Source organism: Pogoniulus pusillus, chromosome 32 (genome assembly GCF_015220805.1).
Source record: "Pogoniulus pusillus isolate bPogPus1 chromosome 32, bPogPus1.pri, whole genome shotgun sequence".
Classification (NCBI taxonomy): domain Eukaryota; kingdom Metazoa; phylum Chordata; class Aves; order Piciformes; family Lybiidae; genus Pogoniulus; species Pogoniulus pusillus.
In genome coordinates this window covers 7,919,325-7,931,366 of record NC_087295.1, presented here as the reverse complement: position 1 = coordinate 7,931,366, position 12,042 = coordinate 7,919,325, and the positions used below count along the sequence as shown (strand labels likewise).

Genomic DNA, 12,042 nt, shown 5'->3' with positions numbered 1-12,042 from the left:
TAGTGTTCAATATTTCTCACTGAAAAATATCTTCTAGAAGCAATTATGTTATTTGCTGCTTTTCATTGCTTGTATGAATTCAGATTGTTCTCTGGTTTTCAACTAATCCAATGTCTTTTCTGTCTAATGCTCTTAAATGTCTTGTTCTAACTTCCTAAGGACAGTGGGTAATAAGGTGAGGGCATTTTAACTTTCCTGCTGTTTTTCTTGTTGCAACATTATTTGTGTCTTTTATTTTAGCCTTCTGCCTGTTGTCCAGTCGTTCCTTTATTTAGTAATGTGCAATCCATCAAACTCATTCCCAAATGTAATGTGCTGTGAACATTTTGCAACACTTGGCACGTGAAAAATCTGGCTTAGATTGGCGAAATGTCTTCAGAAATGTCTTTGCACCTTCCCCTCTAGATGAGCCATCCATGTTTTTCTCTATTGCACATCTAGAAATGTATGTTCCCCATCACACATCTAGAAGTGTTTGCATTACAGGTCTTACTTCTGTGACCTATCTCACTGTGGCTCTTGACATGTGGCTGCAAGAGCAGTCTTCTGACTCTCTTCCTTATGGCACAGAGCTGTTGTCCACAAGCAAAAAACTCTCTTCTGGATATTAAGTGTTGTTGCTGTTCTTGTCACCAAATCTGCTGTGGCCAAGGATTTGGAAATGAACTTGCACAGTGTGGCCTCATAAATGCAAAGTCTCATCGTTCAAGTTAGAAACAACAAAATAGTTGCTGCATCTCAATGGATGGATCCACAGCATGGCCACAAACCTGTGTCTTCATTCACAGCTGTTGGATGTGAGAGCTGCCACCGCCACCCCAGAAATTCCAGCTGGCTTCTGTCAGTAAAACAGGCATGAAAAACACAGGGTGGCAGGAAAAATACTCAAATGAGCAAAGCCAAGGCAGAAACCCTAAAAGTTAAATACTTACATGGAACTCTTCTTGGGAGCAAAATGGTAATGCATGCTCCAGTGCTTTGTGGTCACATTGATACAGCCTACAGTGAGATGCTGCACCCGAGACTTCTGTCTGTTTTGTCTGTCAGTCTGTCTGAGTCCTCCTTTGGTTTGTCAGAGCAATGTTCCCATTCTTTTACAAGGACCTTATGAGTGTGAAAAACAAACCAAGCCTGTGTTTCCCCACAGCAAGAGTTCTACTCAAGCAGCAGGGAACGCTGCCTGTTAAGAAAGAAGCAGCTATTGCAGTGGGTTTATGTCCCTGTAGGTTAGCAGCCTGTGCCACGTGCTCAAATTCTTACATTTGAAGTCTGAACTTCTGAGGAAACAAAGGATTTGATTTAATAGATTGTGGCCTTCTTGGTTCAGAGCAAAAGTGGAGTAAGTTAGGTATGAGAGGAGATATAAATTAGACCCTAGTGATGTGGACATGGCACTTTGGAATGTGGTTTAGTGGCCATGGTGGTGTTAGGTCAGTGGTTGGACTCAGTGATCTTAGAGGGCTTTTCCAACCGAAACAGTTCTGTGGCTCTATGATACAGTAGTTTTTGTACTGGTGCTTTGTCCCTCTTTTATTCCATGCCAACATCTCAGGCCAACCACTGCTTCTAACAATGAGCCCTGAGCTTGGAAAATGTATCCTTTAGCCACAAGTCTAATTAAAAAACCCCAGATTCCAGTGTTACTGGAGTCTTGTTTGTTTGTGTGCTTGCTGCAAGCCTAATGGTGTAAATTAGAGCTCTTAAGATGGCTGAACTCTGATTTGCCTTATTGAGCTGCAGCTTGAGTTGGGCACGGCACATACCCAAAGAAAATACATGCTGTAGGTGCTCACCAGTGACATAGAAAATGACATAGAAGCTGTCTCTTGTAGATTCAATTTTATGCTATTGGCAAGACAGTGACATGGATTTGAATCCTAAGTTTTGCAGTGGCATTTCCTGCAGTTAAAATCTGTGCCTGTATAGCCTTTGTCATCATTTAATGCTAAACTGTTCCTTAAGCTCCCTTTTCTTTGGCTCCATCTAGATCTGCATATACTGCACGTTCTCTTGTTACTGCTATTTGCTTGACCCTCACGTTCTTTTGTTTCTTAATTCACTCCAACAGACATCTCAGCCAAGCCCTGGTGGTCAGTCTACATGCAGCAGCGAACAGTCCCCCATCAGCAACTATTCCAACAATGGGATCGAGCTTACTCTGACCAGTGGTGGTAGTGTAGGAGACCTCAGTGTCATCGATGAAACCCCAGTCATGGACTCTACCATTTCCACAGCCACCACAGCACTTGGCTTACAGGCCAGGAGGAATATGACAGGGACCAAATGGATGGAGCAAGTGAAATTAGAAAGGTTGAAACAAGTTAATGGAATGCTTCCAAGACTGAACCCCGTTCCACCTTCCAAAGCCCCGACCTTGCCACCTCTCATAGGAAACGGTGAGACACACATAACAGGAGTGGTAATGCTTGTTTTGTCCTGACATTGCTTGCATGCTACCTCAGTCTTGCAGCCCTCACAAAAGAGTAGTGCAGCTTATGAAACTCAGCAGCTGTGAGAATGGTAAATTGGTCGCTTTTTGTTTGGCCTTCCATTAGAAGGCCTACAGCCCACCCAGAGAGAAGTTTGATAGCCCCATGTTTACAGAACACAGGCCATCACATTTTAAACCTTCCCTACAGTTGAAAGTTAGGACCCAAGGTAGTCATTACCCTGCTTTGCTTTGAGGCAAGGCAGATGAAATAAACACCTGCCAGCCAACTGTGTGGAAGTCCTTCAGACGAAGCCTTAGCAAGGCACCCTTTGCATTGATGTGCTGGGCTGCCCTTTAAATAAGCTCTTCCCACACATATAAGTAATCCTGTAAGTACTGTTGCAGCAGGCAGATAGCCATGATGGGGAGCAAGATGAGGTTGAACTCTGAAGATCCATAGTTGTTTTCATACGAGGAGCTGCTGAGGGCCAAAAATGCACGTCCCTTCTGCTTCTGCACGGCCTGTGGTGTGCCTGTAGGTTTCTGTGCTCCACCCAGCAGCGACAGCTCAGGTTTTCTGAAGCCCATCCAACTGAAAAAAAACCCCAAGTATGTAAAATGAAGAAATGTATTCTGTTTACTTAAAACCCAACCAAAACAAGGAAACCAGCAAAGATGGTTTGCAGTTGTTAGGAGTTATTTCAAGAATATTTCAAGACGTCTTAGAAATGACCTTGAATAGCCTCCAGTTTGTACATTTTGCCATCCCGTGCAAATGCCTGTTCAATTATATTTTGCCTATAAAAATCTCCCTTACAGATGTGTCCTTCTGGCACATCAGTCAGCACAGTCACACTGCAGGCTGCTGGAGCGCTACACCAGCTGATGACAGTTTGTGGCTATGGCCTATAAATTTTGTGCTTGGATTCACACTGCAGTGGTACCCTTGAGTCTCTGAATTAGCTTTTAACCAAAGGAGACAGCTTTTTAGCCCAACTTCTCTTAAGAAAGAGCACTGCTGTGGTGATTCAGGCTCTTCCTCATACTCCCCTTACTTCTTTAGTGAGTGTTTTCTGTACCGGTTTCGGGGCGATGCCTGTTGGTTTAACTGTGGGTTTTACCTCCAGGTACCCAGTCGAACAGCAGCTGCAGTGTAGGAGGACCCATGACTATCCTGCCCAACAGGAATGAACTTTCAAGTACGGACATCACTGTGTTGAACATGCTGAACAGGAGGGACAGCAATACTAGCACAATCAGTTCAGCCTACTTGAGCAGCCGCAGGTCCTCTGGAATCTCACCTTGCTTCTCCAGCCGGAGGTCCAGCGACGCCTCCCAGGCAGAGGGAAGACCACAAAACGTGAGTGTTGCAGACTCCTACGACCCCATCTCGACAGATGCCTCCCGGCGCTCCAGTGAAGCGAGCCAGTGTGATGACCTGCCAAGTCTGCTCGGCCTCACCCCAGCCCAGCAATACAGGCTGAAAGCTAAATATGCAGCAGCTACTGGTGGACCCCCACCAACTCCACTGCCTAACATGGAGAGGATGAGCCTCAAAACAAGGATGGCACTCTTGGGTGACTGCAGGGAGTCCGGAGTATCTCCACTGCCTCCAGTGAATGTCCCTCGAAGATGCAGTGATGGTGGGGCAAATGGTTACAGCAGGAGGCATTTTCTGTCTCATGATACTCTAGGAAATGGGACAAGGAGAGCCAGCGACCCAGTAAGAATGGCCTCAGACAACCTCTCTGTCCCTAGAGTCCAGCGTTTCAACAGTCTTAACAGCTTTAACCCTCCTGCTTTGCATCCATCCATGGAAAAGCGCAACCTTGTTCTTCAGAACTACACCCGTTCTGAGGGTGGCGTCTTCCGTGGCTTCAGCTCCCCCTGTCCTCCGAGCATCAGCGAGAATGTCGCCCTGGAGGCTGCTACGATGGAAGCGGGTGGCAGTCTGAACGATGAGGATCTCCTGCCAGACGACGTGGTTCAGTATCTGAATTCCCAGAACCAGGGCATGTACGACCACTTGTTGAACAGTGTTCTAGACAGCAACAAAATGCATCACAGCTCACTGTTAGGAAACAACAACCCCAGCAACTTTGACCAAGCCTCTCCACCGAGCAGTCAGCAGGCAGGTTCTGAGGCAAACAAGAGTGACTTGCCGATTCAGTGGAACGAAGTAAGCTCAGGAAGTTCTGACCTGTCTCCCTCGAAACTGAAATGCGGTCAGCGCTCGGTGCAGCAGACCCGAGCCTTCGGACTGTATAACAATATGATGGTGCAGCAGCAGAGCCTGGAAAGAAGCAACATGACCCAGCAGAACGGCTATCAGAACCTGGTGGAGAACAGTGGTTCCTACGGTTTGCAGCCAAATGTGCTTCTTGGCAGCGGAGCTGGTGATGCCTTCAGCATGCAGCCCGACAAGCCTTACAGCGACAGCAGCGGCAGGCAGGCATTGATGTCTGGGGCTATGGACAATTCCTGTGCCCTGGCAGTTCAAGGGCAGAAACTGAGAAGCAGCAATGTGCCAGTCAGTGGGAACCAGCAAAATTTTGTCCATCCCATGGCATCCAGCGATCAACCCAGCAACATGGCAAACGGGATGCAGAACAGGAACACGATGGAACAGGAGTATTTACAAAGCCAACCAGTTGGAAATGGCATTCATTACCAGGGAGTCAATCAGCCTGGTCAAATGATGCTAGGGCAGGTTAGTCCTACCTCACAAAGCAACCTGTATCAGGGGCCGCAGAGTTGCCCACCGGTGTCTCACACCATTGGTAGCCAGCCTTCAGGTTTATTGGTGGCCAAAAGTTACCAGCCGTGCTCTAATTACAGTGGCAACAGACGGCAAACCACGTCGAGAACCAACCTGGCACAACAGCAAGGACACGTAAGTGATGGCAACCAGACATACAGGGTAAACACCATTAAGACGGAGATGCAAGGTCAGTCACAGCAGTTCTGCTCTAACATGCAGAATTACTCTGGTCAGTTGTATGACCAAAGCACAGGCTTTAGCCACCAAGCTATGAAAACAGCTTCTTTCTTTGGTTCAGAAGCTAACTGCCTGCTGCAGGGGACTGCGACTGCAAACTCATCCGAGCTTCTTTCCCCGGGGGCTAACCAAGTGTCAAGCACAGTTGACAGCATTGACAGCAACAGCCTAGAAGGTGTGCAGATTGATTTCGATGCTATCATCGATGATGGGGACCATGTCAGTTTAATTTCAGGAGCCCTGAGCCCAAGTTTCATTCAGAACCTCTCCCGCAATTCCTCGCGCCTCACCACTCCCCGAGCGTCTCTTACATTCCCAGCTATGCCCGTAAGCACAACCAACATGGCTATTGGGGACATGAGCTCTTTGTTGACCTCACTTGCAGAAGAAAGCAAGTTTCTTGCTGTTATGCAATAGACATTAAAAAACAAACAAAGGAACGAACAAAAACTAAAACACCAACCCAACAAGCAACAAAGTACCCTTAGGAGATAACAGATGGGAAAACAAAAAAGACTCATATTTTTTAGTTGTGTATGTATTTTAGCAATCTCATCTCACCTAAATGGGATGTGTTTCAAGTATATTCCTTTTATGGAATAAGGACTCTGAAAACCCTAAAGTGTTCTAGGGAGAAACTGTCTTCCATTTCAGTTTTCAATCAGTATTGCTACACCCATTCCCCCCCCACCTCCGCCTTCTCTGTTTTCTCTCTCCCCCCCTCCCCTTTATGAATGTCTGTATGCTTCCTTTTTGTCCCCTTTTCATTTTGTTTGGGTTTTTTTATAACTGTAACCCCATGTAAAGGTGTGAAGTGCATGTTTTTGCTTTGTTCTGGGGGATTTATTTCTGTAAAGATAGGGCTGATGAAATGGCTTTGTGATTTGCTCGAAAGAAAGCTAAGCCTTGGAAAACTGTTGGAACTTTCCCCCCCTCCCTAAACCTATAGGCACAAAATAAGCAGTGTGAAGTGAGCATACAGTAGTGGGATCCTCTCTGGATGCACAGGGTACATCACACCAAGGTGGGCAACCAGTTTAGAAAGGCGCTGCTGTGGCACCCCTGGGCTGTAGGTTTAGAGTCATGGAGCACAAATGAGGAGGTTCAAGCAACTCAGAAATGTGGAAGTTATCAGCAAATGTTTGAGGTTTTTGTGAGCACACAGAGCTGTCACTGCCTTGTGTAATGGTGCTGGGATCCTGTCACATGTGATCCCTTTCAGAGGAAGGAGAGGACCAGGAAGGTATCCTTAGTCCAGCTCTCCCCTTTTGCAGTGTTTGGTATTCTGGTTCTCAGCCTTCTTTTTAAATGACTGGCCAGTGACATTCTGGGCGTGCTCAGTGACGTGGGCAGTCTGTGATCCCTTCTTTACGTACCACGTTTATGGAGAGATGATCAGCGTCTCATGGAGGCTTTCATGCCATAGAACAGCAAACTTTCTGTATTCCATCCTGGGGGATTCTGGTTTAGGTTTTGTTGTTGTTGTTTGTTTTTTTGGTCGGGTTTCTTTTATGCGAATTGTTGAGTTGTGTTTTGCTGAGCCACTGTTTGTTCTTACTCACAGCAGCAGTTCCCTTGCCAGGAGAACTTTCTTGTACACCCCTTGTAGCACACACAGCCCCACGGATGGATTGTCTGTTTTACAAGGTCTGCTGGTTGGTGTAACACACAGCTCTGGTTTCCAAAGCATCATGGCTGTGGCACGTCACATGTAGAGAACAAACAAATAACCCAGTTCTCAGGCTAGCCAAATAGACCAGAGTGGTTGTGCTCAATCTCATAGCTTAAGCTGCATCCAAGCTTTACAAAGTGAAGGATTTTAAGCTGCCATTAGGACCAGCAGAGAAACAAAGTGGAACAGCAAGTCAGTCTGGTAACTAACCAAAACTCAAGAAAACCAACCCAGCCTCTCTCAGTGACACCAATGTGCATTTCATTTCAAAGCAAACCAGCAGGGCAGTGCCCAGGCTCAGCTACACCAGCAAAAACTGTAACCAGTGTGCTGTGGTTGTGAAGCTGCTTACCGGCAGAGGTGAGTGGCATTTCCTCTCTGAGCATGAGCCCTTCTGGCATGGTTTTTGGTTTTGCTGTGCCGTCCTCCATGTCAGCACTCCTGGAAACACAGTGCTCCTGGGAAAACAGGTTGGGATGGAGAAGAGTTACAAGATCAAGGTTTAAGCTAATCCACTCCTAGAACCTGCATGCATGTCCAGTCCTTGCAAACTTCTCAACTAAATCCCAATAGTAATCTGTTGCTATGGGGTGTAAGTGGTGCAAGCACTTACAGTCATGGATTCAATGGGAGGAGCTGCTGCTAGAGTAGTAATTCAGTGAGGAAGGGGGAGTATGGTCAGTTTTGCAATACAGATAAAGTTTAACCCAGATAAAATTAGGAGTAGCACCAGAAGGTGCTGTCTGTAGAACTCATAAGCCATAGCACTCAATTGCTTTTACTGTAAAAAAATGTGAAATTCCGGCTAATTCAGGACATGCCACTTGAGGAATGTGTAGGAATACAGCCTCAGCAAAGCTGTGGGATAACACTCAGCTATTAACAGCTGTTAGATTGAGAGAAAGAAGCTGTAAGTCAGCAGGAAAACTTCATAGGAATCCAGTGCTGGGGCCGTGTTTGGGCTCCTCGCAGGACGTACCAAGTGATTGCACTCTGAGCTGGAATGTCAGAAATCAGGACAAATGTAAATATCCTGCAGCTTTTATCACCAGCCAGCTCCCATCTTTCACCCTAGCTTTAGCAAGCATTTCTTCTTTCCTCTGTCTCTTGCATGCATATTCCCCCTGCCCTGTTTTTTCCCACTCACCTCCCAAGTTCCCTGCCTGTGACCAGCTATCACAGCCCTCCTGAAGCCTTTCCCTGAGCCTCCTGGGAAATCCACCACAGCTCACCAAGGAGAACAGTTGCCTTGCTGTTCAGCATGCCCAGAGAGGGACCTGCTGCCCTTACACAGCCCTTGCTCCTGCCGTGCTGCTGGGGTCAGGAGGGCTGCTGCAGTGACCATGCTCAGCTCTACGGCACTGTGATGCAGCCCGTGCAGGGAGAAGCAGCCCGTGCAGGGCGAAGCAGCCGTGCATGCATGAGGAAAGGCGGTGCTGGGTGCGCTTCAGCTGGCTCTTGGTAACAAATGGCTGGCTCTTTATTAAGCTATCAATTACATGTTTATAAACAGTTTCAGCAGGGAGACTTATGACCAGCTTGGGAGTAGGTGGTCCGGGAGAGAAGCCTTTTATTGTTATAGAGCAAATACATTGAAAAAAAAAAAGGCCCAACCAAACTATTTTTTTGTTAAACTCAATTTTCCAGTTCTTAATTGTATTTGCTGGTCCAATTGAAGCTGGGAAGCTATTAACAGATGTGATCCATCAGAGTTTAGAAGGAGCCATTTGTGTTGCTTAAGGCTAAAAGGGACTGAGTCGCTAATTTGCCTTCCTGGATTTGACAAACCTTTGTCACTCACTTACCCCTGTCTGGGGCCAGCAGTGTGTCTTGGCCAAAGCCACATGCTCCAGAAGGGCGTCCTGTTTTGATTTGCTAAAGCTGGAGAACCAGAGACTCCACCATGTCCCCAGAACATTCGTGCAAATAGCTTATCGTTTGCACCATTAAGGGGAATGTGTCACTTAGGATCATGTGTCACTTCAGCTTTCAGAGGCTCCTGTTGCTTTTCTGGTTTATGCTAAAGGGACTCTTTTGGTACCCGTGAGGACAGGGATACATCACAGCCCAGCTGCCTTGGGGTTTGCTTTTGTTTCGGTAAGGTAGCCTGGGCCCTTTGGACATGGCACCAGCTTCCATTTGTCAGCCTCCTTCTCAGTGTGTGGCAGTCTGGGGAAGGTCCCACCAGTATTGCTTACCTGTTTGCTGGTACTCCTCTGCGGCTGCTCTCCCAGTTACAGAGCCAAAAATTGCTTTTGCGTACCAAGCTGGCATTGCCACAGCAGGTGGAAACCCCCTGCTCAGCCTAGAGTACCAGAAAATGTTGTCAGTTTCACATTTGGAAAGCACCGCAGCCTGACTCTTACATCACTTTTTCTTCTGATAGCTCTGGAGGCAGGGGGGGTGTCTTCCAGTTTTGATGCTGTTGGCCTGGGGTGCACCTACACATGGATTTCTCCAGGCAGTTTTCCTTTCCACCGAGTGGGAGTCACCAGGGGTAGTTGAGCCCCGGTGGAGGAAAGGTGGTTTTGCAGAGAGGCCTGTGAGCTTGCAGAGGGGCTTTGCAGGAGTGCAGTGGCCCCGCACATCCCCAGGGCAGGCGCCGCTGTCCCCTCCTGGCAGCGTGACCCCACGCGGTACGTGCAGTCAGATGCTGGCTCCCTCCATCCCAGGCACCGCTTCCCTCCCACACTCCCCGCCTCGGCTCCCCCACACCCGTTGTGCAACGGCTCAGCCTCCTGACCAGCAGTGTTTATATTCTCACAATGTATGTGCCTTACTTTGTGCTGATCCTGTAAAAGAGAAGGGACCAAGATGCGTGGCCAAACGTTCCCGATGGTGAAGCTGTAGCCTCCACTCAGCCGCTAGCACATACCACTGTTAATAGTGTCCCAACGTCTCGTGAACCTCTGGTGTTCTTGTCCTTGGATTGGTGGAATGTCTCCTATGGAACAGTTACTGTTGTCAGTCCTGCAGATGTGTAAGATAAAAATGTGTCCTTTGGGTTTGGGTTGGTTTTTTTTTTTTACCCCCTCTTTATTTTTTTTCTTTTTTACTTTGCTTTGATTTTTTTTCCCCCCTCATTTGTTCATTTTTCGTTTGTTTGATTTTAGGTTGGGTTTTTTTTTATATATATAAAGTTTATAATCTTTGTTTTTGTTTTTTAAGAAAACAGCAAAATGTGTAAATACATTTACGTGCAGTAGGAATAGTGTCAGGCTGTAACAGGCCTTAGTGGGCTTCATTTGATAAACCTTGCAGTTATGAGCTGATGTTTCTCGAGCCTTAGGTTGATCTGAAGGGTCTGTAGCACTGTGTACATACGAACTGTACTTCTGCTTTCAGAACCACTTAGCTCTTTTGTAACAAAGAAAGAAAGGAAAAAAAAAAAAAAGGAAAAAAAAAGTTTCTTACAATGTCAATAAAAACACAAAAGCCTTTGTACTTAAGTTCTTAGCTTTCAGCTTCTCAAACATCTCATTGCGGGAGGGAGTTGCTTGTTTTCTGAATGCAGCTGGGGAGCCTGGCTGAAGGCAGCCTGTGCAGCACTTCCAGTCACAGGCCTCGCTTTGCTGGCCCTCGGTTCTCTTTAGGCGTGCTTTAAAACCTGACAGGGAGGCAAAAGAGAGGTTTGCCTTCCCTCTGAAGAGCCATGGCTGAGGGGTGCCAGGTGGAGAAATGAATGAACGTGCAGCGGCACACAGATGGACTCACAGAGTCACGGAATGACTCATAGGAGGTGTTGGGCTAGAAAGTACTTTAGGGGTCACCTAGTCCAAACCCAATGCAGAAGGCAGGGATATCCCCAGCTAGATCAGGTTGCTCAGAGCCCCATCAAGCCTGGTCTTGAATATCTCCATGGAGGGAGCCTCCAGCACCTCCCTGGGCAACCTATTCCAGTGTTCCACCACCCTCATAGTGAAGGACTTCTTCCTAATGTCCAATCTAAATCTACCCTGCTCTAATTTAAAACCATTTCCTCTTGTCCTTATCACCACAAGCCCTTGTAAATAATTCTTCTCCAGCTTTCCTGTAGGCCCTTTCAGGTACTGGGAGGCTGCTATCAGGTTTAGCATCATGCTAAATGAGTGTCAGAAGGGTTGCACACCAGCTCCAATAAAGGAGATAATGCACCTGGACTGGCAGTGCCTCTCTGAGCTCCTCAGACTCACAGAGCATTTTGGTTAGAGAAGACCTTCAAGATCATTGAGTACAACCACCAACCCAACACCACCATGACCAGTAAACTATGTCCACACAATTTTTTTAACATCTCCAAGGACAGTGACTCCACCACATCCCTGGGCACCCTGTAAAGGCATTTTTCCTAACCTTACCTGGCACAACTTTAGGCCATTTCCTCTCCTGTACCTGGAAGGAGACCCACACCTACCTTGCTATAACCAACTTCCTCTCAGGCAGTTGTAAAGCACGGTGCTGACACACGATGGATCATCCCTGTTTCAGTTGTGTCTCTTCACCAGCTGCATCAACCTCCTTACGAATGGCAAGTGGGCAGGAGATGCAGTGGTGAGTGGTGACCCTACCTCCTTGCATCCCAGTGCTTGTTTGCTGTGTCAAGGGTGCAGAGGAAGATGCTGCCAGCTGGTGCACAATCAGGCACCAGGGGCCACAGCAGTTGCAGAGGTGACCACTGCTAGGGGACAGGCTGGGGTTTCAGGGTGTATTTCTGGTCCTCCAGCCTAGCCTGAGATTGGGCTGACAAAGAGCAGCCTGTGCAAAACTGCGGCCAGGGCCAAGAGGACCAATGTTTCCGTGTGGTGGAACTCAATGCCATGTCCTCAGGAGAATAGCAGGCCAGGCATGGTTTGTACCATCCCAAATTAGCAGATGATGTTGACCTTTAGTCTGTGCTTTAGTGCCAAGGCTGTAAATTAATTAATTAAATTCCAAAGAAGTCTTAAGAGGAGTGGCTGAGAG

General features: G+C 47.3%; 1 protein-coding gene across 7 annotated transcripts in view; it reads left to right on the top strand.

The window, feature by feature from the left end:
* GLI3 (GLI family zinc finger 3) overlaps positions 1-8,428 on the top strand; it is a 257,010-nt gene extending 248,582 nt beyond the window's left edge. For all 7 annotated transcript variants that reach the window (XM_064169911.1, XM_064169912.1, XM_064169907.1 and 4 more), the window contains 2 exons: positions 2,069-2,396; positions 3,559-8,428. In XM_064169911.1, coding sequence (XP_064025981.1) covers positions 2,069-2,396; positions 3,559-5,846 — 2,616 coding nt within the window. In that variant the 3' untranslated portion in view covers positions 5,847-8,428. The remainder of the gene's footprint in view (positions 1-2,068; positions 2,397-3,558) is intronic.
* The last annotated feature ends 3,614 nt before the right edge of the window (positions 8,429-12,042 follow it).